The sequence below is a fragment of the Tiliqua scincoides genome, chromosome 1 (genome assembly GCF_035046505.1).
Source record: "Tiliqua scincoides isolate rTilSci1 chromosome 1, rTilSci1.hap2, whole genome shotgun sequence".
Classification (NCBI taxonomy): Eukaryota; Metazoa; Chordata; class Lepidosauria; order Squamata; family Scincidae; genus Tiliqua; species Tiliqua scincoides.
Window position 1 is genome coordinate 300869930 of NC_089821.1, and position 27741 is coordinate 300897670.

At 43.7% G+C, this 27741-nt stretch overlaps 1 protein-coding gene across 1 annotated transcript; it reads right to left on the reverse strand.

Moving 5' to 3' along the window:
* Positions 1–18166: 18166 nt before the first annotated feature.
* On the reverse strand, positions 18167–27630 carry HSP90AA1 (heat shock protein 90 alpha family class A member 1). The gene is made up of 11 exons (XM_066629205.1): positions 27544–27630; positions 24853–25008; positions 24396–24762; positions 23843–23976; positions 22296–22607; positions 21819–21984; positions 21171–21361; positions 20927–21074; positions 19715–19983; positions 19114–19447; positions 18167–18871 (listed from the first exon to the last, which is right to left on the reverse strand). The coding sequence occupies exons 2-11, from the start codon at positions 25006–25008 to the stop codon at positions 18762–18764; spliced, it is 2187 nt and encodes a 728-aa protein (XP_066485302.1). The 5' UTR covers positions 27544–27630; the 3' UTR covers positions 18167–18761.
* Positions 27631–27741: the final 111 nt, after the last annotated feature.

Genomic DNA, 27741 nt, shown 5'->3' on the forward strand with positions numbered 1-27741 from the left:
TTGGTGTGAACCGGAAATGGCTTTGATGTGAACCGGAAATGGCTTTATTATGTTAGTTACACTTGTTTAGGCACCAAACTGGTTTTAAAATTAGAAGAATAAGGAAAACTAAGAAAAATAAGTTGACTAGTGTTCTTCTATATGAGATTATCATATAGCTACATACCTATATGCATATATAAGGTTTTTAGCTTGAAGCAATGATCCTGTGTGTTAAAAAGCAAAACAGACCGATTTTAAAAGCACAAACATTTTTTTTCTTTCCTTTGGTTTGAGAACAAAAGCCTATTGATTCAAATGTATCAACATTGTTCTGCAGAGACATGTGGCTATGTTCAGCCAACCGCTTGACTTTAAAAATGAAACCGTTTTTTTTTCTCTTTACTCTAACTTACAGACAGATCAAAAACATACGTTTCAGGTGAACATGCCCTGCTAAACTTCTACTGATAACATAACAGGCCTTCCACCTTCCATCAGACTTACTGCTGGAGCCCAGTAGTTCTGGTCTGAAGGTATAAGTTTCACCAACCCATGTTTGAATTGTAATAATGCATAAAGATGCTTTTAGAGAAGACCAGGGCTACGTTTCCACTACAACTTTAATCCACTTTCAATGTACTTCTTTTCCCCAATGCATTCTAGGGGAGACTGTAGGTTGTTAAGAAATCTGACAGCTATTGGAGCTACCCTTAACAAACTACAGTCTCCAGAATGCATTATTAGGGGAACAGAACTGCATTGAAAGTGAATTAAAGCTGTAGTGGAAACACAGCCCTGGAAAAGCTGATATTGAAGTGCCTGAATTTATTTTGTAATGTATTTGTTTTGTACTATATAGTTTGTTATGGCCTTTCTCCCTCCCTGGAAGCCCAGGCCTCGGGGATTTTGACCCCCCTGTCCACCTATCATCAGGCCTGCTACTGCAATGTGGTCTCCGCAGGGCTGCTGTTGAAAAGTTCTCAGGAACTGCAGCTGATGCAAAATGAAGCTAATGCTGCTGTACCAGGTGCAGCTAGTCCTTAACTCTAAAGCCCAAAATGGCTTGGGACAAAGGTAGCTAGTCTGCTTGCTCCTCTCTGTCAATTCAGATCAACTAAAGGAGCTCTGCTCTGCCTATTGATGCTTGGAGAGGTTCAAATATAACATATAACACCAGAACCAGGGGACATCCACTAATATTGAGTGTTGGGAGAGTTAGGACAGACAAAAGAAAATATTTCTTTATTCAGTGTGTGGTCGGTCTGTGGAACTCCTTGCCACAGGATGGGGGGATGGCATCGGGCCTAGATGTCTTTAAAAAGGGATTGGACAAGTTCCTGGAGGAAAACTCCATTACGGGTTACAAGCCATGATGTGTATATGCAACCTCCTGATTTTAGAAATGGGCTATGTCAGAATGCCAGAAGCAAGGGAGGGCACCAGGATGCAGGTCTCTTGTTATCTGGTGTGCTCCCTGGGACATTTGGTAGGCCGCTGTGAGATACAGGACTAGATGGGCCTATGTCCTGATCCAGTGGGGCCGTTCTTATGTTCTTATGTAAATAGCAAGCAGATGGAACCAGGCCTTCATGGTGGCCACATCCAGGCTCTGGAATTCCCTGCAGGGGGATGGACGGATGGACAACAACACACATTTGTAGGCTGAAGATTTGTAAGAGAAAAGGTAAAGGGCTTTATTTTTTCTTCCACCACATGTTTTATTTCACTGGATCTATTTTACAACTTGTCTCTTTGGGAAGCTGTGAAAATCCATTAGCATGCAGCAGCATTGAGCAGTCACTGAGAGTAGGGGAAAAAAACCCAGGGAGCCAGAGGAGTCTTTTGGTATCGCTGAGACAGGAGACGGCAACAGGAGAACTGCAATCGGAGACAGATAAGTCATTTGCAGGATAGGGGGAATTTGGGAAGCTTCACTGCTTCCACGGTTGCAGGTATCTGCCCATGGTGGCAGCTGGAACCTATTCCCCATGGATATGGGGAGATGCCTGTATACAATCATCCTCATTTCAAAATCCAGTTATTACATGAAGCAGAAATTAGAGTGACCACTTTACTCTCCAAATGTGCATGCTTTTTGGAGTACAAGCAAAAAGTGTAAGCATTTTGATATTTACGGATCCTAAATCAAAAGTAATTTTAAATATTTGATAAATTATGCATTGGGCAAAGTCTGGATCTATTGGATCTTCCTGGATCTATTGACAACCAGTTTAATTGGGTGATCCCTAGTCCTAGTATTATGAGGCAGAAAAACTCTGTATACTTTTGCCATGCATTGTTTAATAAGCCTCTCTGTCCTGCCTACCACCCAGCATGACTGATCATGGTTCCCTGCTTGATACTTGTAATATCCACAATGAGTCCACTTCCTACCTCAAACCTGAGTTGCACGGATCTTCTTTTGCCGAAGTGTTTCCCCAGCCCACTCCAGAAGTGGTATTTCTTTTGACTTCCAGATCCTTGTTTCCTCGTGCATTATAACGTCTCCCCTGGGCTCTGGTAACGAGGGTGTTGACAATGAACCTGCAACTGGACTTCGTAAGATTCTTGAAGAGTCTGAAGGTTCAGTGTCCATGAGCAAGGAGTGATCAAGCACCATCCCCAATTCTTCATCAAAGACCTCCAAACCTTTTGGAAACTCAGAGGAACGTGAAGCTCTTTGGGGCATATTAATAATCAAGCCTGTATGGAGGTTTTCTCTTCTTCTTGGCAGGTGATTGGTTGGTTCCATGTCAATGTCCTCAAATCTGGATGGAAGGACCCAACTTGCTGCTGTTTGAAAGGATTCATGGTCTTCTCCCAGTTCTATCATGTGTGTGGCAGAAAATTTGACTCCAAGTCCTTGATCAAGTCCTCCATCAAGAAGAGTGTTCACACTACAATCAGGAGTTGACAGGTCTTCCCAGTATCTGCTCCCAGAATCTGAAAGCTACCACAACATAATCACACTAGGCACCACCACTATAAATCCAAAACATCCTCATTAATCCATACTGATTAAATATGAAAGGGGGAAGGAGAGATTATCATAACAACTAAAGATTCAGATAAATCAGATAACTGGAGGTTCAGATAAGTAGCACGGTATTTCTGTATAGTTTTATGGCTTGTGACTAGAGGTGGAAGAGAAAAACAGTTCAGAGGTAGAGGATATGCTTTATACAGCGAAGATGCTGGGTTCAATCCCTGGCGTCAACAGGTAAGGCTGGGAAATGACTCCTGTCTGAAACCCTAGCAAATTACTGCTGGTCAATGTAGACCACGCTGAACTAGATGGAGCAAAGATCTGACTGTACAAGGTAGCTTCATGTGTCCCAAGTTACAGGCTTTGAGTTTCAGCTGTGGTATACAGCTTGTGCAGCTTGTGGGCAGGATAGTGCAAGTCTCACTTGGGGTAAAGTAGTTCCAAATATCAGATTGCTGGACTGGAACTGAGGAGACTTGGGTTGAAATCCTCAGCCACAAGACTTGCAGTATGGCCATGGGTGACTTGCTCTCTTTCAACTTTGATTACCTCTCAGAGTTGTTCTTAGGATAAAACAGGACTAAGTAAAACGGCCATATGTGCTTTCCTGATCTCCTTGGAAGAAGGGTCAGATAGAAATATAATAGCTGATCATAATTAATTATCATACTTTTGAGTATTCAAGGAGCTGCACTTCATCCCCACTTCACAGATGGGGAGGCTGAGGTTAAGAAACAGCCAGTTTCTGTCTCAACTAGGATACAAAGTCAGGACTTGATAGTTCACAGTCAGTATGACAGACTCGCAACTTGCTGGATAAGGCAAGTCCCCTTTTCACCTAGGACATTGCCACACTGGCAATAGGAAGACTACTGTTAGGGGATTTACAGTCATCTTCCCCCAGTCCCACATTTGTTTCCATCAACCGCAAAGAGGACTCCAAAGTGGGCATGCCTCCGGTGCATGCACATCACAAAACATCAAATGCACTGCATGAGTGTCTCCAGTCTTCCAAATGAACTCCATGCAGCCATGCCCTTTGAAGAGACATGGGAGCCCAGGCACGCTAGGCTATAGGAATTGGTCTGGGGCAAAGTGCTTCTTTTTCACTTCAGCTCTTCCTATATTTGCCAACTCACAAGAAAAATGGATGGTCTGGCCTGCTTTTATATCTTTGATTTGATAATAAATGATCAGTAATAATGACTGATATGAGGATAACTGATTACTACACATTCTCCATGCACTGAAGTATAGCCAAGAATTGGGATCCACAGTCACTTCTTCACTCAGAGTATTCTAAGCAGTAGTGGATGAAATGGTGGCTGGGGGATGGGCCGTATGTGCCAGGCTGCAGGGGGCTGTTGGGGGCAGTGATGTGCGGGGGCGTAACTGGAGCAACTCCCCCTACACTCCCCCTACACAGTGCTATATTCCCCCTACGCAGTACCCAGGGTGTTTCCCAGGTTCATCTGGCGGGTGCATGCAGGAAATGCTGCAAATTGGGCCCACCTACCCTCCCTTGGCTGTGAATGGTTGCAAAATGGAGACATTCCAGAAGCGTGGGGCATGTCCGGCACAGACATGGGGCAATGTGATGACATAGGGGGTGACTATTCCATATCACTCTGTCACCCAGCTGGAAATAAGGAGACTCCGGTATGTTGCTAATCCTAGGAATAGCAAACACCTAAAACCGATGTGGAAGTTTAGACTAGTGGTTCATCTAGTTCAGCATTTTGTCTACTGACAGCAGCCAACAAGGAAAACATTATGGCACCTTCACTCTCCACAGAGTATCTGAAAGCCAAGGAACTACTGGGTTGTATCTTTGACATTCCTTCTTCTGGAAGGAGGGCTCATTGATAGGGAGGGGACAGTCTTTAGGGAGAAAAATCCTTGGCGTTCAGAGCAGAGCTACTACCAGTGATTTTTAGTCCTTCTTATCTTTTTGTAGCATCCTTGTGTAGACCCAGGCCTTCCCTCTCACCAAACAAGAGAGCACTACAAGACATGGCACCTTGTAGCAAAAATTTGCATTTCTCCTCCGCAGCTTCAGGGAGCCTGTTGTGCTAATGACATTGAAAGCTCCCCTGGTGCAATTTCTTCTGTTTCTCTTTTCGCCTGCTGTGAAGCAGAGAGAATAAGGTTTTTTGTGGCCATGCAGAAAATGCAAAAGAAAACTTTTTAGATAGCAGCAACCAATACTTTCGCATTCCATTCCTACACTCCTCCCTCAACACGGCCAGTTTTCAATCCTGCCCCACAGCAACCCTTAGGGCTTTGGCAGGGCCTCCAAGAGGAATTCTACCAGGGGGTACAAAGTTTCTTTGGGGCCCCTTCCCAAAGAGGGAGGGGCTGAAACAGTGGGGGGGGCAATGGGGGTGGGCAGCACTTCGGCAGCAGCTGTAGCCCCGCAGCTGTGTCCCTGAGCTCCCATCCATTCCTTCATGGTAAGCAGATCCACAAGCCAAAGAGCTCCTGGAGCAGGCCAGCTTCCTCCCAGATGTGACACTGTTAAGGAATGTATGCATTCCTGGGCTTGGTGCATGTGGCTTCTGGCAGTAGTCGCTGCCATGTGCATCCCCCGCGGGCAGTGAGTCTGAGTGAGATTGGAAAATGCCAGACCCCAGGAATTTTCTGGGCCCCCTCCTTTGGCTCCTGGGCCCCCTTTCTGACCCTGGGCCTGGGTACAAATTACCCCCTTTACCCCCCTCTCCTAGGCCCTGGGCCTTGGCCTGGCTCAGTGCCACCTATGATTCCACAGAACCCAGAATGGACTAATAACGAAGAATAATATTTGTGAAACTGCCTTCAGCACAAACTGTACCAAACCAATAATTAGAAAACCAATAATTAGCTAGTACCATGAAAACGCAATTACTGTTTCTGATGCATCACAGAATAATGCCGTGATAATGTGAACCACCAGCAGCTTTGCCACTATTGTTTGGAAGCAGCATCTAAAGCAGGGGTGCCCAAACCCCAGCCCGGGGGCCACTTGTGGCCCTCAAGGACTCCCAGTCTGGCCCACAGAGTCCTCAGTCCTCAATGAGACTCTGGCCCTCCAGAGACTTGCTGGAGCCTGTGCTGGCCCAGCACAACTGCTCTCGGCGTGAGGGCAACTGTTCGACCTCTCAAGTGAGCTGTGGGACAAGGGCTCCCTCCACTGCTTGTTGTTTCATGTCTGTGATGCAGCAGCGGCAGTGAAGGAAAGGTTGGCCTTGCTTTGTGCAAGGCCTTTTATAGGCCTAGAGCTATTGCAAGACCTTGATTCATTCATTCATTCTTTCATTCATAGAAGTTCCACCTCTAATATATTCATTTATGTAAATTTATTCAAATTTGAAATGTAAATTAATTTTTCCCTGGCCCCCCGACACAGTGTCAGAGACACTATGTGGCCCTCCTGCCAAAAGGTTTGGACACCCCTGATCTAAAGGGAGGGACCATAGCTGACAATAAAGTACATGCTTTATGTGCAGGAGATCTCAAGTTCAATCTGCAGCATCTCTCGCCAAATGAAGAATCTGCTAATAGGTAATAGGCAAGAATCCTGCCTGAAACCCAGTAGTCCCACTGTAGATAGTAGCAGCCTAGATTTTATTTATTTAAAAGATTTACACTCCACCCAGGTGGCTTATCATGTTCATTAAAATGCAGTTTTACAAAATGGATAGACCATGGTCTGATTCAATATAAGACAGTTTCAAATAACACAGGCCTACAAAAGTGAGGGTCAGAAAAGTTTTTCCCAAACTTTATGGTGGTTTGATATGAATTTGGGGTGCCGATTCCAAAAATGGAATCCGTTTTGCCCTATCGCGTCTAGTTCTGGAGATATAGTATAGCCTCATTAGCGAATGGTTCAAGCAGCTTCTCCAAAACTAGATGTGATAGGGCAAAACGGATGCCTTTTTTGGAATTGGCACTCCAAATATATGCAGGAATTGGTGTAACACTTAAGGAAGCAAAATGTGTGTTGGCCTGTGTAATCGGATTAGTTTAGTTTATTTTGCAACATGATGTATGAGTCAGGATAGAATTCCCGCAGAGTATATCAGCTTCCTTCTGGCCTCCCTCCAATCAGAAAAGTTCAGAAAGCAGCAGCCTAGCACACATAAACGAACTGTTGAATGCTATTAAGTAATTGATCTACAAAAATGTACAAACCAATTTGACGAGCCATATGACCTGCTTTTTCTAGGATACTATCTGCAGTTAAGTACCATGCACCTTGTTTCTGAAATGACATAAATAATCACAATAGATATATACTGTAATAGAATGAGAAATAGTTGTGATTTGCTGCCGCACTGTGAATCCTCCTGACCTCTTGCTGAATTACTGTGAAATCCTGAGAAAGTGAATGTCGATTGACTTGAAATGCACAATGTAAATAATGATGGTGGCAGTCACCCAGTGACGGAAATTATACTGCACAATTCTAAGTGTCCTAATTCCAAAGTGCTCCCACTGAACTCAAAGTGCTCACTTCTTTAATGTTAGGATTATAGCGTGGTTACACATTTGAGTTTTAGTTTATTCATTGATTAGTTTAGTTTATCAAATCTACATATGAATAAAACAATGTTTCTGAAAGGAAAAACGTACATTGTTTTTAGAAAATGGACACAAGTGTCATGTGCACAATTTTAGAAGGAAACAAAAAATGGTGGAAGTCTCAAAAAGACATTATAAACGGAAACTTATTGAAAATTACAATGCATATACAGTATCGTTGAGCCAAGGTACAACGATCTCCGACACTCTTTCTCTGGATACCGAGCTAAACAAATGCATCGGTAAAGCAGCTACCACGTTTTCCAGACTCACAAAGAGAGTCTGGTCCAACAAGAAGCTGACGGAACATACCAAGATCCAGGTCTACAGAGCTTGCGACCTGAGTACACTTCTGTACTGCAGCAAGTCATGGACTCTTTGCTCACAACAGGAGAGGAAACTGAACGCTTTCCACATGTGCTGCCTCCGACGCATTCTTGGCATCACCTGGCAGGACAAAGTTCCAAACAACACAGTCCTGGAACGTGCTGGAATCCCTAGCATGTATGCACTGCTGAAACAGAGATGCCTGTGTTGGCTCGGTCATGTTGTGAGAATGGATGATGGCCGGATCCCAAAGGATCTCCTCTTTGGATAACTTGTGCAAGGAAAGCGCCCTAAAGGTAGACCACAGCTGCGATACAAGGACATCTGCAAGAGGGATCTGAAGGCCTTAGGAGTGGACCTCAACAAGTAGGAAACCCTGGCCTCTGAGCGGCTCGCTTGGAGGCAGGCTGCGCAGCATGGCCTTTCCCAGTTTGAAGAGACACTTGGCCAACAGACTGAGGCAAAAAGGCAAAGAAGCCAGGGAGACAGACCAGGGACAGACTGCACTTGCTCCCGGTGTGGAAGGGATTGTCACTCCCGAACTGGCCTTTTCAGCCACACTAGACGCTGTTCCAGAACCACCTTTCAGAGCGCGATACCAGAGTCTTTTGAGACTGAAGGTTGCCAACAATACAGTATATGTTTTTCATACCAACACAAATAGTAGCTAGGGAAAACAGTGGGGAGAAAAGGGTTACTCCGACTTGCATGGTCCTGATTCAGATACTGCTCCCCCACCCCATGGCTGTTATTTGCAAAAGTCTTTAAGAGGTGGAAATGCAGTCACCCTTCCGTTGTTACATCTAGGATGGCCCAAACACCCACATAACAGAACTGCAGCCTTTGCTTTTGTCATCTTAAGTTTTGAAATTTTCATGAATTCCTATGTGTATCAGTGAGGCTTTAACCCATTGTATTTAGTTATACTGTGGGCAGCCCAATCTACCACCCCCCTTGAGTTGGTGCAGGCCTCCCTGTGCCACCTCAGAGTTTTGCAAAAGTGCCATGAAGGATCTGTGGCTTACTCGGGAGTCAGCTGGGCCAGCGTGGAGGCCTGTGCCAGCTCAGTCAGGCCAGATCCAGACCCTGCACCAGCCAGCACAGGTACGTGTGCACAGGGCAGCACAGGGAGTGGGAGAAGGTGGCAGGAGAGCATTTTGGAGGCAGGGAGGAGGCGTTTCTGGGTGGGAGGAGGGCAGAATGGGGGAAAGATTGGCTGCAGGAGGGAGGTGGGAACTGGTCGTTCCAGTTACTGTACATCTAAAAATGCCTGCAGTCTACTGGAGAAGAAATAAGCATTACCTTAAAGTGAACCTCAGAAGCTGATCCTGTACCAGAGTTCACTGCGCATTTCTGCTTTAGGGAGAAAGTAGGCAATCTTAATAACAGCGGACTGCGAATATGCAACAAATGTGTCTGAAGTTGAAGAGATGCCAAATAAGGAAGATGAAATATTTTACTGGAACCGGATCTGGGGGTTTCAGAAAAGGCAATTCAGTTAAAGGAGGCCTCATGGCTCAGATTATGCCTTTTTCGTATCATGTTGTGGAGTTGCACAAAGCACTACTTCAGGCAAAGAAGACCAAAACCCTGAAGAGTTCTTGGCATCTCTGAAACTTGCTACCACATCTCCACAACCCCTACCACGAGGAATACGGGAAGAGCCAGGGGTGGCATTACCCAGAAGGCCAGTGGATTCCATCTTGGGTTCGCCATCTCTGTGCAGAAAAGCAAAAATCCTTGCCATGCCCCTTGTATGCTGCTGTGAAACCCAGAAGTGCAGGTTTCATGACGGTGTGCGAGAAGAATGACAAGGAAGGGAGTTATCTGCCTTGTGCTTGAGTGAATGTGATGAGTGCTTCTTGTGATGTGATGAGTGCTTCTTGTGATGTGATGAGTGAATGTGATGAGTGCTTCTTGTGATGTGATGAGTGCTTCTTGTGACGTGATGAGTGAATGTGATGAGTGCTTCTTGTGATGTGCTTCTTGTGATGTGATGAGTGCTTCTTGGATTGATGGGCAGCTTGGAGGGAGGTGGCAGCGGCAGATTTGGGGAGGGAGGCACCCTGAATTCACTGCCCTCACAGGCATCTCACAATCTGCCATTGACGCAACCTGCTTCAGGTGGCTGCATGAATTGCCTGGCACTGGGAAAAGCTGTCTAGATCAGACGTCCTTCTAATCCAACCTTTGCAACAGGGCTAGCCAAACAATTTACAGGCAAGATGCAAAGGCAATATGCCCCCAGTGGCATAGCCAGAGAGGGTGCAAAGCACAACGTTTTGCAGGGAGCCTCACTGTGGTGCGTACACCTCTGTTTTGCTCCCACTGCCTTGAATGGCTCCAAAGGGGAGGGTGAGGGGCTGCTTGCATGCCATGGTGAGGCTCCCTGAAAAACTTAGTGCTTTGCACCCCCTCTAGCTACCCCACTGCACCCCCTCCACCATTGTATGTACATTGCCAGGATCTAGTACAGTTTTCAAGAGTGAACACAGAGGTTCTGTTTACCTGTGATGTCTTACAGCTGTTGATAGACCTATCCAGCAAGAATTTGTCTGGTACTTTTTCGACTCAGGCCATGCATGTCCTACTGAGTTCAATAGGGGCTCACTCCCAAGTAAGCCTAGGGTGGGCAGTCTTAGGACCAAACGAGAAATGACCACAATTACACACTTTGCTACCCTACTGTGTACAAGAACTTATAATTATCACAGTCAGGGCCAGCCTTAGGAGTTACGGGGCACAACTGGAAACATTTTTTGCAGGTGGCCAAGGTCTGTGGAATCTTAGAGGTATAAATAAAATTTGTTATAGACTTTATATCTCCATGGAAGAAAGAAAATCAATCAAAGTGTATGCTTAAAAAGTGCATGTGAGTTAATTGACCAATGTGTTGTTGTGTTTATTTGACAAGAGTAGATTTCCCTACCGCGGGGCCCCTTAGGTGCAGGGCCCAGTTGGCAGCAATTAGTCCAACTGGCTTAAAGCAGAGCCTGATCACGGCATTTGGGTGATGTGGCAGCTGAGGAGTGGAAATTCCCTAGAAGTTTAGGATAGTGATAACAAATGCTAAGCAATGGATGGGGGTTCACAGGACGAACTATGAAGTATTTAGTCTTTACCAATTGTCCATTCATAAGCTATTGACAGATTTCAGTCATCTGTGGTGATCTGGGTAAGATGTCCACCTCAAAGACTTGTGTAACTAATACTGCAAGGTAACAGTGGGGATTTTGAAGAAGGAGCTTTAGTTTATCCTTTACATCTTCACTGTACTGCATTGTTACATCTGCATTCCACTACTTAAATGAAGTGTGTATTTTTGGCTGATAACGTGCTGATAAAGGCTTTCAAGGATTGTAGTAAACCGCAGTCCTGTGCAGTTATTGATCACTGTGCTTCTACATGAAGCTTTTTGTACACAAATAGATAGGAAGGGGCTATACTGTAACCGATAAGCTGGAAGGACCCTTAATTTTCCCCTTTTGAGGGTTGTTAGGAAGATAAAATAGCAGAGTGACTTAAGTAAGCAGTCTAATCTTAGGAAAACAATTAAAAAATAAAATGGGTAGCAAACACTGAGCACCTAGATCCAGAACAGGATAACAAACACTTCCCATTTTGTTTTATTTTTCTTCCTAAGATTAGACAGCCATAATAATTTGAAATCTGAGCATACCCAATAATAGTAATTAAAAGTAAGCTACATCTATTTTATAAATAATAAAATAAGCTATATTTATTTCATAATTTTATGTGTAGACTAAATAATGAATAATTGGGGGAAGGAGAAATTTACCATGAACCTGTGCTGTAGTTCCTCCATTCAAGCCGGACCCTTGACAAAGTCCGTCAGCATATGCAAGCCTAAACTAAAGTTCAATATGAGGGGAGAGTTGGCTACTTCTACGAGAGTACCATGTCCAGCAGTGGCTGCTCTTATCCCAGCATCATGTCATTCACTGCATCCTTTCATCATTAATATGATGGTTTAATAGTTGGTTGTTCCCCTGTGCCCTTGTTGTCCCATGAGGCTTTTGGGGAGCCAAACCCCTGGAGAGAGTTTTGATGGTGATGATAACCTCAGCTATTGTTACGCAACACACAGCCCATAAGTAAATAGTGGACCCTGACTTAATCATGTGGGTTTATTGTGGGGGGTAGGGTAACAGACGAGAAAATGAAGTGTGTCATTCCCCCATTTTGTGAAAACACGTAGTATATGGATGTCAGGAGGGAAAACAATTTGGAATGGTGAAACTGATTAAGAGCGAAGAACGGGCAAGCAAGGAAAAGATTGACCAGCAGGTCCCTGGGGGAGCAGGCAGACATTAAGGCACACACACCCTCTCTGCTATGCCAGATCACCAAAGCACCCTGCACATACTCAGAGGCACTCTCTTCCTTATTATTACTAGGAATTTTACAGGGCTGAATATTAAAACTGTTGCTACCAGGTTCCAGAACTAAGTCTTGAAGACTTAGTTCCATCCCTAGGAGTTCCATCCCTAATTAAGCCTTCAACAGCTTGCTCTGTGGTACTCCAAGAGGGGTGCTGCTTTCCTCTTACACCTCAGTTCCCCCAGCCCCCCCCCTTCTTCATAACCATGTCTAAAAATAAATCCAAGGCTCCAAGTGTTTGTTAGGACTGCTCTGAGGTGGGGGGGGGGGGGAGAGAGGGAGGATCTAAAGAAAGAATTTTCCATTCCCCAAAGACATTTTTAGGCAAACTGTTGTAATTTCAATATAGTCTTCCCCATATGGTGTTACAGATTCTGGCTAACCATTCCTTTGTGAAGCAGATTGCAGCTTAATAAACCAGAATGGTTGACTGATGTATCTTTAACGTGAATTAGGGCACAATCCTAACCAACTTTCTAGCACTGGCATAGCTGTGCCAGTGGGGCATATGCTGCATCCTGCAGTTGGGGGGGGGGGCAGCCTGGAGGCCTCCTCAAGGTAAGGCAATGTTTGCTCCCTTACCTCAGAGTTGCATTGCCCTGACCTTGATGCTGCAAAGTCAGTTAGGATTGCGTGCTTAGTGATTAGCTCAGGAGATCCGGGAAAGTTTTTATGTTTCAATAAGATACCCATGAGAGAAACTGGGGCTGATTTGTTTAAAAGAATATATAAAATTCTCCAGGCCCTGAAAAGTTAGCAGAATGGGTGTCAGGTGAACCTTTCTGAGGAGGAAGTTCCATAGATGGGGCACCATGGCTGGTCACCAACCACTTCATCTTTGTAGTGAGAAAAGGAAGCACTGTGAATTGGCTGAAGGTACCTTGAAGATTCCGGGTCTCTCTCTAGAGATCTGATATTGGGTGGTAGCTCTATTACCTCATACAACTGGAGAATTGCCATAAGCCTACAGTGCTTTCTTATCCAAAGGAAACCAAGGCTGGTTACCATTTCTTGTATGTAGAAGTATCTGTACTTTACAACTGCTTACACCTTCTGGCAATTACTAATTGAAAAGCTCTGAACAGAAGGGATCTAAAATATAGATACTACGTCCATGTGCACAGCTGGCAGCTAGAAATTGTAATCTGAATTTCCTGTATTGCTAAAACTAATGACATAGCCATGCTGAGCAGACATTCCACCTTTCTGTAGTACACCAGAAACATTATAGTAAGTTGTAAAAACTCTGTAAAATTCTGTCTTCTTGCTTCCAAAGCATAGAACCCACAATCATGCAACTGTGCAACTAGTGATACCATTATTACACTAATAGCACACTAGGATCTGAATTTCCAAACCAAACCATTAGTGTATATAAGCATCTTTCAGTCATTTTAATTCTATTACCTACAAAAAGCTAGTCCATGCCTTTGTAAATGTTACCAAACATCAAGGGCACCTGTTTCATGTCATGATTGTGACTATGGTAACAGTGTTGTGGTGCACAGCATATTATGACATCACTAACTGCATGAATAGGTTGTCTTGGACAAGCCATTGTGCTGCATACTTGAACTGTATCTAGGCAGACCTGGGTTCAAATCTCAGACATGAAGCTCACTGGTTAAACTTGGGACAGCCATTATTTCTCAGCCTAACCTCACATAATTGTGGGAGAGGTGAGACCCTGAGCAATTTGGAGAAAGGGCAGGAAGTAGTAGTAAACCTTTAATGGCATAAATACATCTGTAACAAATTCTACAAAACAATGACACCAAAAAGCATGCAACACAAGCGACACACATCCAAGGAAAAAATCTATCCACAAAGAGTAAACTGTTCAACCAACCAATACTATGACTCAGGAATCATGGCTTAGGATCAACTATAAAGCGTTCTGGAAATTCCGAAAGCAAGTGAAAAAACAACAACAGGTCACACATTTTGCAAAGACAAATTAACTTGTCTAAAAGCAGGAGTTTTTGATAGAACAAGAGCCAGGTATCTGGCAACAGCAAATGTCAAGGATCCAATAGCATCTTCCATAAAGCTTGAAAGAGAAAATTCACATGAAGGAGGATAATAGGAAAACCAGGTGGCTAAATATAATTTTCGTATAGAATGATGAGGACAGAAAAATGATATAGATTTTAAGGGTTAACCTAACTTCTCCTCAGTTAAGAAAAACACTTGAAATTAAGAGCCAAAATTGTGACTGGTTTTTTGTTAACACCAAGATAGGAAAAGTCAGTATGTCAAGATGACCTGGAGAGAGAGAAAAACATGTGCGTCATAGCTTTCCCAAAAGGAACATTCCAGGGTCTTGTGAAATCAGAGTTGCAGGCCAGAACTTCTCTATACATGGCTAACAAGACTTCCCAGTTAGGGCTGGAACCATGCACCAGTATGCCAAAAAAGGAGAGGGAAGTGACATGGCAATATCACATGGTCACTTGTTTGTGACAGAGCACAAGTAAAGGAGTTTTGGGTGTGGTTCGGAGAGAAATCAAAGCTCCACCATGGGGAAACTTCGAACCTGTATCCATCCTAATCTATTCTTAATCTGTAAATAGCATGTAAATAAATTTCCTATATGCTTTTAAAGGAGTCTATGTCTGCTTAGCATTTGACCCAGAGACCAAGTCCCAGAAATGTCTCTAATATATGAGACAGTGTGTCTGGAACTTCCTTAGAAAGGGCAGGATTAAAATTTAAATGTAATCGTCATAGGGGTTCCCAGTAGTTTCTTCAGTAACAAAACCATTCCAATACTATTATGTAATTTTATAGTGTCTAAAAATTCCCAGTACTGTATAAACAAGGATTAACATTTGGCATTTCTTCTCTTTCCTTCATTTGTGCATGAAATATATTTTATACAATGCTTCAAGCATCCATTCATTTATCTGGCTTAAGAGCCCAATCCTATGCATGTCTACACAGAATTAAGTCCCATTATAGTCAACAGGGCTTACTCTAGGATTGCAGTCTAAAGTAAGGAATAGATTCGCCCTTACCGACTTTAGTGATCTACAGATTTTTCAAGTCTTACTCCAGTGCACCAGATCTCATGTTCAAAAATGCAGAATCCTATTCAGGGTCTGTTTGTGGTCCCAACCCAGCTGCAAGGAGAGATCAGCAAGCAGAGAAAGGCCAACGGAAGCTTCCTCGCACCTGCCATTCTCTGCCCCTCACTTCATCCTAACACTGCCCTACAAAAGTGGTAGAAACAGATTGTAATACTGTTCTAATTTGTAATGTTCATTTTCTCACAGATGCTGTCCTAGGGGCCACCCCAGTCTCTTGTCTAGAGCTTTTTTACATGAAGACTTTTTTTAGCCTCTCATGCTATGCATGCCTCTGTGAATGTTTAAAACTGCAGGCTAGAAACAGAATGTATCAAGTGTTGCACAATCTTGTTAAAAGTAACTGTCAGGTGAGAACACACCCTTAGCTTTCCCAAAAAGACTTTTTACCTCCCAACACATCTTCTGTTCCCAATAACTCTTGCAGCTGATTAAGTCATTGAGCAAGCAATTGAGGAGACAGACTCAATGCCAAAGTTGATGAGAACCTTCCAACCTTCAATCTTAAGTCCTATACCCATTAGCTTCCTTTCCTGGAGGTAGGCAACTACACAAATGCTAGACCAGGCCTGACTGTTCCTGGTAACACGGACTGCCCAACAGCGCATAGGTTTCCAAGGATAGTTCTTACAGTTGAAATCTAGAGACAATTTTGCATGGGAGGATGTAACAAATGGTCCATCCCATCCACAAGTACAGTAATCTGGCAAGAATTTTTACTACAATGACTGCATTTTTCCAATCTGTGTTGGGTCATTATTAGTGTATCACTGAAAAGTAGATCATTGTTTACCACATAAATTTCTCTGAAAAGGTACATTTGTATTTAGATGTACTACCCTATGACCCAGCCACCTCCAGGCTCCTTTGCATGACATCTTTTCTGCATTGGCTGCAGGTCTGCATAGTGGAAAAGAAAAATGTAGCTGGGCAAGAAATCATGTTGCTAGAGTGCATAGACATTGCCTGTGCATGTTTAGATATCACAACCACTCACCTGTTCCTAAAGATTATCATGTCAATGAAATTCCTGTTTTTTCATGTTTTTCCTTCCAGTTTAGTTTTTTACCTTGGAAAAGATCCTTTCTTCCATATGGGGATAACTTTTATCAAGTTTGTGTTCCCTTTCTAAGATGCTTCTTAACCAGAATGTACCACTGGCCCCCCTTGTGGTAAATTTAAGCCCTACTAGTCATAGTCAGTTCCCCCTGCACAAGTTGTGTCAGTGATTATGGTTTTGAATGGTGGAACTGGATGGAAAGGCAAGTTTTTGGAGTATGGAAGAGTCCACTTCAATTAATACTTTGTGCACAATTAGTAGCTGTTTGCATTGGACCTGAGGCCCAAACACTGACAAGAGCAATTTCTGTAATGACCTTAAGTACAGCCAAGGTAGATGCTATCTGGCCTAGGAGCCATAGGGTATGGTGTGCAGGAGGATGTTATAGTCTGATAGCCTAAGACAGTGCAAAGAATCCAACAAGACTCCTGTAAACTGAATCTGCTGAGCTGGTTCCAGAGACTTCTTGTGGTTTACAAAAAGCTACCCCAACAGCTCTGGACCTAATGGCTCAAGTGGGCTTTTCCTTGTTGGATACTTTCAAGCAAAGGCACGATGGTCTCTTAAGAATCTTGAGTCTATTTTTTTCCACATGGATGTCCTGTTCAACATGGAAAATTTTTCAGGGGAAGGTACCAAATCCTGGAATGAAAACAATACTTGAGCACAAGATTTTGAACCAGAGATGGTGACCTGCTTCTGAGAAACATACATACCTGAAACATCACAAAATTCTAGTTTGAGTGGTTGCAACTGACAGCAAAAGCCACTTCCTAGCCAAGTATAGCTACTGAAGCCTTATCTGCACCTACATGAACATTGTATTACCTTGTATCTACCATAGAAAAAATAGCCTTGTGCATGTAAACTTGACAAAATTCTAGAGCAATTTTCAACCTTTTCATCTCATGGCACACTAACCAAGGTGCTCAAAATTGTAAAGGCACACCATTGTTTTTTGATGACAAGGCACACTGCACTGCAGGTGGGGAGGGGCTCACCTCCCCCAATGGACCTACTAAGAAATTACCCTCTCCCAAATTTCTGCTGCACACCTACAGATCATTATGGCACACCAGCTGAAAATTGCTGTCCTAGAGGAAATTGCCTCAATCATGAAGGCTGCTGTACAAGTTGCTGCAAGTTCTTTCTTCAGACACTTCCCCACCTTTTGGAACTACAATAGTAGTTTTTGGTAAAGTGTGCAGCCACAGGGTCATCCACTAGGTGGCATTTCCATGAGCTCCCTTCAAATATCTATACAATATTTAGATAAAAGCTTTTGCTTTTAGAAATACTTTCTTAGCCTCTCTGGGCTAAGAGAAAAAAAAGGTAGCCCCCTGAAATGACCAAGGTCACAAAAGTAACGCTTATCAGATCAGGAGTTTTCTATCCAGAGAGCTTGGTCTCCTTCCATGCTCTGGGGCACATTAAATCATGGGGAAGCTAGTAGCAAAACTGTCAAGTAGATAAAGAAACAGCACCTCCTCTGAAGCGAAACTACCTACTGGTACTAAGTTTCACACTGGCACCAACTTAGTTTACAACTAAAGAGCTTTCAGAAAATTCAGGTCAAGTAACAGATTGATGCTCATCTTGCTGCCCTGTATTCCACTGCCCTGAACTCCCCCCTTCCCATCTCCCAGACTAGCAAAACTGTTTCTAGATGCAGAAGTCCATCTCCAGAATTGCATATGGAACTATTTAGCCCCAATATTGGATGAGTGTTGTTCAACATGCAATGTTGTGACCAACAGAAGATTCATTCAGAACACTTTTATTTCTAGATAGTTTCAGAGTAGAACTGTACATGCAAAACTGCATTAATCACAATAGGTTTACAGTAGATTCTATTCTATGGTAAGTGTGGAATTTAGAACCCTTTGTACAGTATAAAAAAACTAAACATCAATGCCTTGAAACTTTGACTAGATGTTAAGTACACCAATATTTTCAGTTTTAATACCTAGTTACCAGGTATTATTGTATGCAGTAGGTGTTCAATTTAGAATGGCTGAGTTTATCAAACACTGCAGAAACTTACTTGCTCCTCCTGTTAACAGCCACTTTAACATCTGCCATTGACTAAACAAGCACTATTCCTTACTTGCTAGTACTGGTAAGATTGTACAGCATTACACACCAAGAAAGGACACTCCCTCAATGGCATCTCAACATTACCTTTAAAAAAAGCAATGTAACAAAAATAAAGGTATAACATTTTCAAAAATAAATATAAAGAGGGAATGCAGACAAGTGAAGACTTTTTGGCAGGTCACATTCATAATATACAAAATATAACTTATTCAAAGCCAAGGACAAAAGAAATATCCAAATTTCTCAAGTAGTCAACTGTTTAATCTACTTCCTCCATGCGTGATGTGTCATCATCGCCTTCCAGTGGTGGCATTTCTTCAGCAACTGCTGGACTAGTTTCTTCTGTAGCAGCATCATCTTCATCTATGCCTGTATAAGATTACAAAAGCAATTTAGGGACTATTTTCCAAAATGGTTCTCAAAGCAGGTTATAATTAAGAAAAATGCAAATAAAGGTCACCCAGTTATAAAAACAGAATAGAAACCAAAGCAGCGCAGCTGAAATTTGGACAAAAACAAACTTAGCCAATTTCTAGGAACAATAAGTTCCCCCAAAGACCTATGCAACTTCTAAAATAACATTCCTATAAGCAAGCTTTTAGGTTACTTACCCAGACCAAGTTTGATCATTCTGTAGATACGGTTGGCATGTGTCTGGGGATCCTCTAGACTGAAGCCAGAAGACAGGAGAGCAGTCTCATAGAGCAGGATTACCAGGTCCTTCACTGATTTGTCATTCTTGTCAGCTTCTGCCTTCTGCCTCAGCGTCTCGATGATTGAGTGGTCAGGATTTATCTCCAGGTGCTTCTTGGCAGCCATATAACCCATTGTGGAGTTGTCCCTAAGTGCTTGTGCCTTCATTATTCTCTCCATGTTAGCAGTCCAGCCATAGGTACTGGTCACAATACAGCATGGAGAAGTCACTAGTCGGTTGGAGACAACAACCTACAAAGAATTGTATAAATAGTTTTAACCATACAACTTAAGCAGGCAAATTTACTTCACTGTTTCCTGCTGCAGAACCAAAGTTGATTGCTATGAAACATTCAAGCCCCCATCTCAAACTGTAGTTTAGAAAAACATAAGCATCAATGCTTGCATAATATATGCATACATGCATGTGTATAGAATCATTTCAAAGACAGATTTATCTAAATCACATAAAATCTGAAGTCATGGCAGCTATTCAAGTTGTGTATGTGGTAGGCTTACCTTCTCTACTTTCTTTTCAAGTATATCTTTCATGATCTTGCACAGGCTTTCAAACTTAGCTTTCTTCTCTTCCTGCTTCTTTTTCTCATCTTCATCTTCAGGAAGCTCTAGACCCTCTTTCGTTACTGAAACCAGAGTCTTCCCTTCAAATTCCTTTAGCTGCTGTACACAATATTCATCAATAGGCTCAATCATGTAAATGACTTCCAAACCATGTTTACGAAGACGTTCCACAAAAGCAGAGTTTGCTACTTGATCTTTGGTTTCACCTACAAAAGAAAACTGTTCAGTTATGTCTCACCACATAGGCCAAAATCTACATCATTCATAAGGTCTACTTGTTCCTTTTCACATGTTGCTTGAGGCAATCTAGATGCTTTGAGCCAACATGGTTGGTTCTATAGCCAGGACCAACAGATTCTCAAAGAAAAGCAAATGTTATTATCATGCCAGCATGCTAAACAGTAAACTAATCCTCCACATCACTCGTTGCTCCCTGGGTTCCATGGTTCCTTCAGGAAAGAGAAAGAAAAAACTGGGCAGACTTCATCTATGCAAAATATCTAATAAAGGAGTTCTCCTAAAGCCCTCAGGATGCAAACTGGGTGCTTCCTTCTACAAGTCAGAGGAAAAAATTTTTTATTTATGGTCCTATCTATAGAACAGGTGTCAAACTCATTTCATTCAGTGGGCCAAATAGTTTATGATGCCTGCTGAAGCCAGAAGTGACACCATTAACCAGATGATGGCAAGAAGTAAACACTTTGTCCTCACAATAGCTCATTGTGCAAGTGACCAGAAAATATGCCCAAATCTGATATTTTCAAGATATAAAAAGTCCAATTATCCTTCAGGCCAACTTATCAGCAGCACTGCTTCTGAAAGGGCGACCCATGTGATAATTGGACTTCCCAGCAACACAGAAGAAGCTCCTCTCACCCCTCTAGGTCTGGCCCTCCCGAGAGCATTCCTTGCCTTTAATCGCTTCCTCCCAGAACCTCAGCAGAGACAGTACTGCTGAAAGGGCAGTACTGGGAGAGTCCAATCACCACATGGGGCAGATGACGAGCTGCCACAGACTGTATCCAGCCCATGAGCCTTATGTCTGACACCCCCAATCTAGACCAAGTAAGATATCCTCCTCTATACCATATACAAATTGGTATTCTGCCATAGTGAGGTCTCCCAATTAACTACAAAAGCATAACTTGCCTGTAATGTAGTATACATGTTTTTGGTTATCCTTCATGCGAGTGCAGTAATCCTTCAGTGACACCATCTCATCTCCAGATGCAGAAGTATAGTATCTTAGCAACTCTGACAGCTTCTTGCGATTCTGAGAATCCTCATGTATCCCAAGCTAAAAACAAGTTATTTCATAAACATTTAGACAAAAGATTTATACCCAAAAACTAACCTTCAAAGAAGACTAAGTTCATGCTCTGATTCAACCAACCTTAATGTTTTTTGAGAACTGCTCATAAAATTTCTTATAGTTTTCTTTATCTTCTGCCAGCTCAGTAAAGAGTTCTAAGCATTTCTTGACCAAGTTTTTCCGAATCACTTTCAGAATCTTGCTCTGCTGTAGCATTTCACGGGAAATGTTAAGAGGCAAATCTTCAGAATCGACCACACCCCGCATGAAATCTGCAAAAGAAATAGACTAATCATTCTGGAGGACGAAAACCTGGTTATTCCTACAATGCAGGCTTTTAAAATCAAAACTTGGACAGCAGCAACAGGCTACTTTTCCTTTTCCTTAATACTAATAATCAGGGTCTCTAAGTGACACTAACTAGGATATAGGATAAACAAAAGGAAGCGAATCTTAAGGGGCAGTATGCCATAGCATCAAATGCGCACATGCCCAAATAATGGCCATCCAATAAGTATCTGACAAGCTGCTGTTAAACAGCACGCCAGGTTAAACAGGTTAGACAGAATGTTATACCAATTCAGCAAAATTTCTACCTTCCTATGTAGAGAGAGATCGGCTCTCTTTTTGTATACTGTACAGGAACAGCAGAAGCTTCATAAGCAGGAACATATATCATTCAATGTCTTTCCTGATACCACCAACACATGCAGAACATGGTTTACTTACTCAAATACTCTGGAATCAACTCTTCACAGTTGTCCATGATAAACACTCTGCGCACATACAGCTTGATGTTATTCTTTTTCTTTCTGTTTTCAAATAAGTCAAAAGGTGCACGCCTTGGGACAAACAGGAGTGCTCTGAATTCCAACTGTCCTTCCACAGAGAAATGCTGCAAAAGCAAGTAGTAGTTATAATATGTTGGATGCATATAACTTAATCTGAGCACAAGTATATACGTTGGATACAAATTCTGTATTGCCTTTAAAACGATGGACTGAATTTCTAATTTATTTTAAAGTCAGTAATGGAAGATTTTTATTTACTGAAAAACAAGCCTTTGTTGTGCTGCTTTGAATGTTTTTCAAATGATGCACTGGCTCAAACTTGAAAATGTTTTCAAACTTGAAAATGTTTTGCAACGCTCAGACCAATACCAAGACTCAGAACCACAAACCTAGACTCCCAAAGAAACAATCATACCTTTACTGCTAGATGATCTTCCCAATCATTGGTTAGGCTCTTATAGAATTCTCCATATTCCTCATTAGTAATATCATCTGGGTTCCTGGTCCAGATCGGCTTGGTCTTGTTGAGCTCTTCCTGGTCAATGTACTTCTCCTTTATCTTCTTTTTCTTCTTCTTGTCACCTTCTTTCTTTTCTTCTTCCTCATCAGAGCCTACATCCTCAATCTCTGGCTTGTCCTCTTCACTTTTTTCTTCTTTCTCCTCTTTCTCTTCTTCCTTTTCCTCTGCCTCATCATCACTCACCTCCTTATCGCGTTCTTTCTCCACCTGAACACAAGAAATGGAAGATGAGTGACTCAAATGAAACTAATTCACCCGCATTACATAATCATACCCATGTGCAGAGATAAGACTAGTCAACCCTCTCCACAACAATCCCCCTTCCAAAGGCTACTTGACCACCCCAACAGCCGGGTCAACTAAAAGGGTTTCAGAGCCATGCCAAGCCATGTAAGAACACAGCCAACCCATGATTAGACATCTTCTCACTACAAGGGCATTAAAGGCTATGCACAACTAGTAATTCTCAAAGCCTGAAGACTATCCCTGAGGAACCTTGATACCATCACTGTATGCATTCTCTAATTAAAAGCAAAAATTTTCCTACAACAATATTTCGCAATGAGTGGTACAGGTACCACCAGTGATACTTGAAGTGGTGTCTGGTGGTACTTTCTGGACACATGCCACCTGGCAGTAAAGTAACACAACAGAGGCAGGCAGCCTGGCTCAGTGGGCAGAGCTCCAATGCATGCTTTTGCCGTATTCAAAAAAGCCCTCCTGGTCCACTGAGCCCCTCACAGCTCTGTCACATCCCATTGGGCCTCCCAACCCAGAACTGGCAACAATGTCTTAGGCTCTTTCTGTGGTATTGTACTTCAAATAGGTAGACTGTACAAAGTGGTATGGTGGGGGTCAAACATTAAGAAACACCGCCCTAGAACCCTTCTAAGCATTAGAACACTGTTCTTCAACCTTGAAGTTGGGACCCCAAAGGGGAATGCGAAGCCTCAGTTCTGGGGTTGTAGCAACTTACAACAATGAAAAGGATGAAGACCACTGGACCAGAGCACCAGGTAAATGGGGAGGCATCTGGTGTCCCCTTTCAGGTGCCAGGAGATTGTGTTCCAGTCTAGCCAAAGTTCTTGCCAATTGTGCTAAAACAAGCTTTCACTGGAGCCACGCTTCATGGTAACATTTTCTGCTCTCTCTAATAAGACTAAGTTGGCTATAGTGAACAGTACTGGGAGAGCATAACAGGGTGGGAAGTAGGACCAACAGTGAGTCCCAGGTCTTATACTTTATTTACTTATTGAGGGTCATGGCACAGAAAAGGCTGAAGACCACTGCATCAGAAAATTGTTGAACCCAATGTGAAATTGGTTAAGAACTAGCATATACTACCAACAGACAATTCAGATTCCAAATGCGAGAGTTCACTGGATTTTCAAGTACACTTGATTACATACAACTTTATCATGTTTCATGAAAAGAACACTTACAAAGAGCGTTATTGGATAGCCAATGAACTGAGAATGCTTCTTGACAATTTCCTTCACTCGTCTTTCCTCCAAGTACTCCGTCTGGTCTTCCTTCAGATGCAGAATAACCTTTGTGCCACGGCCTAGAGGCTCTCCTGCAATACAATGAGTTCTGGAATTCAACTACAGTATCAGCAACACCTTTGCTTTTAAGGGTCATTGACAAGTGAACACTTCCAGAAACCAACTCCAGAATATCTGAGTTGAAACCATGCAAAAAAGTCACTGAAAACTGTAATCTCTATTACAGAAAGCAGCACTCTTCACAAGTCTGTTCTACAGCACATATCTCCTCAAGCACCTGTGGCTAACCCCAACTACACTTCCAAAATGCTCCTTGCATGTAAAAAACCAGTCAGCCATTGCAGCTTTCCTATTATTCCTACTATCCCTACAACAGCAAGAACATGCTATTATGGTTCTAACGTAACCTACTTATGTCCTGTGCCTTCTTGCCTAGTCATCATTCACTCACCCACACCAGTGGGAGACAGTAAGCAATCCTGTTCCTTACCATTGTCCAGTCTGACAGTGAACGATCCACCAGCAGAAGACTCCCACGCGTACTGTTCATCATCATTGTGCTTGGTGATCACAGTCACTTTCTCTGCCACCAAATAGGCAGAGTAGAAGCCAACACCAAACTGACCTATCATTGAAATATCTGCACCAGCCTGCAAGGCCTCCATGAAGGCCTTTGTGCCAGATTTGGCAATGGTACCCAAGTTATTCACCAGGTCAGCTTTGGTCATTCCTATGCCAGTATCCACGATAGTCAGGGTACGATCATGCTTGTTAGGAATAAGATTGATCTTCAAGTCCTTGCCAGAGTCCAACTTGCTTGGGTCAGTTAAGCTTTCATATCTTATTTTATCGAGGGCCTGTTAACACAAAAGGTAGCTTTTTCAGCTCATGAGACTCTATAAGAGCCGCACATTTGTATTACAACATAGCTAGAAACAAATACTTACATCAGATGAGTTGGAGATGATTTCTCTGAGAAAGATTTCCTTGTTGGAATAGAAAGTGTTGATGATCAGGGACATCAACTGAGCTATTTCTGCCTGGAAGGCAAAGGTCTCCACCTCCTCCATTGGTTGATCTTGTGTTTGCACTTCCTCTGGCATCTGCCAAAAGTAAAAAAATATTTCAAACATTAACTATCAAATTACGTTTTAATATGCTCAACAGCATTCTTAAGACGACAGTTTACACCAACCATTACCCATATAGAAGTTCTACTAAACATTTGTCCCAAGAAAGGGGAGATTGAATTCAGTTTTATCTTAGGTCTTTCACATAAACAGAAATGATCACATGTACACACATAGTGTATTTAGTTTGACTGCATATTTCAGACAAGTTTTGTTTTCTAGTTCTCAAGGCAACTTATGGGATTTCGGTTTTTTCAGTTCCAAAGCAGTATGGAAGGCTGTCAATATGATTAAATATTTCGCTACCAGCCCCACTTTGCAGACATTATCGCCCACCCATGTGATCAGTCCTCAACTCTCCGTGTCCTCGTAAGTACAGTGCATTGTATGAACTAGTTCTAAACAGGATCCTTCCCTTGGATTTTGGAAAAGAAAACCTGAATTACTATGTATGAAGACGGCATATATCTGAACCTGGATGAAACTCGCTACAATCTATTACAACAGAGAAAAGACAGTAACCAAGAAATAAAAAATGCTATAGGTGAACAATTTACTACAGTTACAATTCCTATGCGTATTTGCTCTACATTTAGTGCAATTCCCACACATTATTTACTCTGTATTTAGTGCCGCTTAACTCAGCAAGGCTTAACCCATTCCTGCCCAGCCTACAGGTGTACACATTTCATCCCTGTTGCACATATGCAATGTTGGGCAAAAATAGCTTAATTTATAAGAGGCACAAAAATAAACCGATCCTTTTAAAATCCTTTTCCACTTTTGCTTCTAGTAACAGGCTCATGCATTCAGACACCATTTTCAACATGCAAGTCAGGCATTTTTGCATTGACACCATTGTATTGTCAATGCGTTCCTGTTCCAGACAACCCTTCTTTCAATCAAAGAACAGCTCCTGTTTAAACTACCTGTACACCCCCCCCATGGCCCTTGCACGACACGCGAGACGGCCCCCCATGTATTCCACGGAAGAACCTGAAGAATGAAGGAGGCGGCAAGGAGACCTCCCCCCTCAAGGCGAGAGTAGCTGCGCCACCTGCTGGCCCGTCAGCGGAACACACGCCAGCAGGTTTCTAGAAACTGCTAGAGTCTTCCCGACCCCCCCTCCCACGCCTGTCGGTTGGTGACGCGCCAGCTCGCCCGCCCCCCCCCCGTTTAAAACCCCACCTGCCACCAGCGCGCTGTCGAGCCAATCCTCTGGCCATCGCGATGCAGCCCGAGCAACGTCGCGTGCACGCGCCGCAGACCTGTCCTCGCCTTCCTGCTCCCCCGGCTGGGGGGCGCCCGCCAACCCACCATCCCGCGAGCGCCCTTCCGCTCCGTCTCCCCACCTGGGGAGCCTCAAGTCCGCCTCCACTCACTCAGCACTTCCATAGCAGGCCCTCCCGCTGCCGCCGCCACCACGGCTGCCATCCTATCCACACTTTCCTGGGAGTAAGCCCCGGCGACTATCATGGGACTTACTTCTGAGTAGACCTTCATGGACGGGGCTCTCCATTTCTTATCCCCAACTTCCCATTAAAGCGCGAATGGGAAACGACCTCCCGCCCGGCCCCTTCCTGCGAAGGCCTCAGAAAGCAAGAAACTTCCCATTTAGCGCACAACCCCATGCATGTCCACTCGGAATTAAGTCCCATCACAGTCAATGGGCTTACTCTCAGGAAAGCGCGCATGGGACTGCAGCCTTTGAGCCCGATCCCATACATGTCCGCTCAGAAATAAGTCCCGTTATAGCCAATGGGCTCCCAGGTCACTGTGGACAAGGCTGCAGTTTAAGCCTAGTTAGAGCCCAACCCCGTGCATGTCGACTCAGAAGTAGGTCCCGTTGTATTCAATGAGACTTGCTCTCAGGAAAGCAGAGAATTGCTCCATTGTATTCAATGGTGCTCACTTAAGTAAGCACAGAGGATTGTCCCATTGTATGCAATGGGGCTTACTCTCAGATGAGCACGCAAAGGATGGTCCAACTGGATCCAATGGGGCTTACTCTTGGGTAAGCACATAGAGAATGGTTCCATTGTACTAAATGGAGCTTACTCTGAGATAATCACATAGAGGATAGCCCCACTGGATGCAATGGGGCTTACTCTGGGATAGGCACATATAGGGGCCTCCATTACATTCAATGGGGCTTACTCTCGGGTAGGCATGCACATAGAGGATGGCCCCATAGGCTCCAACGGGGCTTGCCCTCAAGTAAGCACATGATTTCCCCCTTAATTCCCCCACTCTCTTCATTCACTCCCCAGCAGCTCCCCTCCCCCGCCTAGCGCAGCTTCCTCGTGGAGCCTCATGCGGCCCCCCACACCTCCCCCCCGCAGGCAGAGCCCACGTCGCTGCCCTTCGCCGCAGCAAACGCCTTGTGGACGTCCGAGGGCCCCCCCTCGACTCCTTCGACGGTTCCTCTTCGAGGAGCACGTCTCCTCTCACCCCCCCTCATCCGCGAGGGCGGACTCGCCTCACGGCCGCCTCTCCCCCCCCCCTCACCTTGGCGGTCTTCAGAGCGAGTGACCGGGCGATTACCCCACAGACAGCGCGCAGAACCGTCCGACAGCTCGGCACCAACTGCACTGCGCGGCGCGCGCCGTCTCCCGCTCCCTTTATATAGCCGCGCCCCCGCCTCTTTCCAGAACCATCGGGAACCTTCACTGACAGGGAGAGGGTGGGGGGAGTGGGCGGGGCTTC

Coding starts and splice junctions, on each gene's coding strand:
- HSP90AA1 (XM_066629205.1), bottom strand. CDS start 25,008: ATGCCAGAGGAAGTGCAAACACAAGATCAACCAATGGAGGAGGTGGAG. Junction 24,763..24,852: donor TCATCTCCAACTCATCTGAT/GTAAGTATTTGT, acceptor TTGTGTTAACAG/GCCCTCGATAAAATAAGATA. Junction 19,448..19,714: donor TTGAAAAGAAAGTAGAGAAG/GTAAGCCTACCA, acceptor AATTCTTTGTAG/GTTGTTGTCTCCAACCGACT.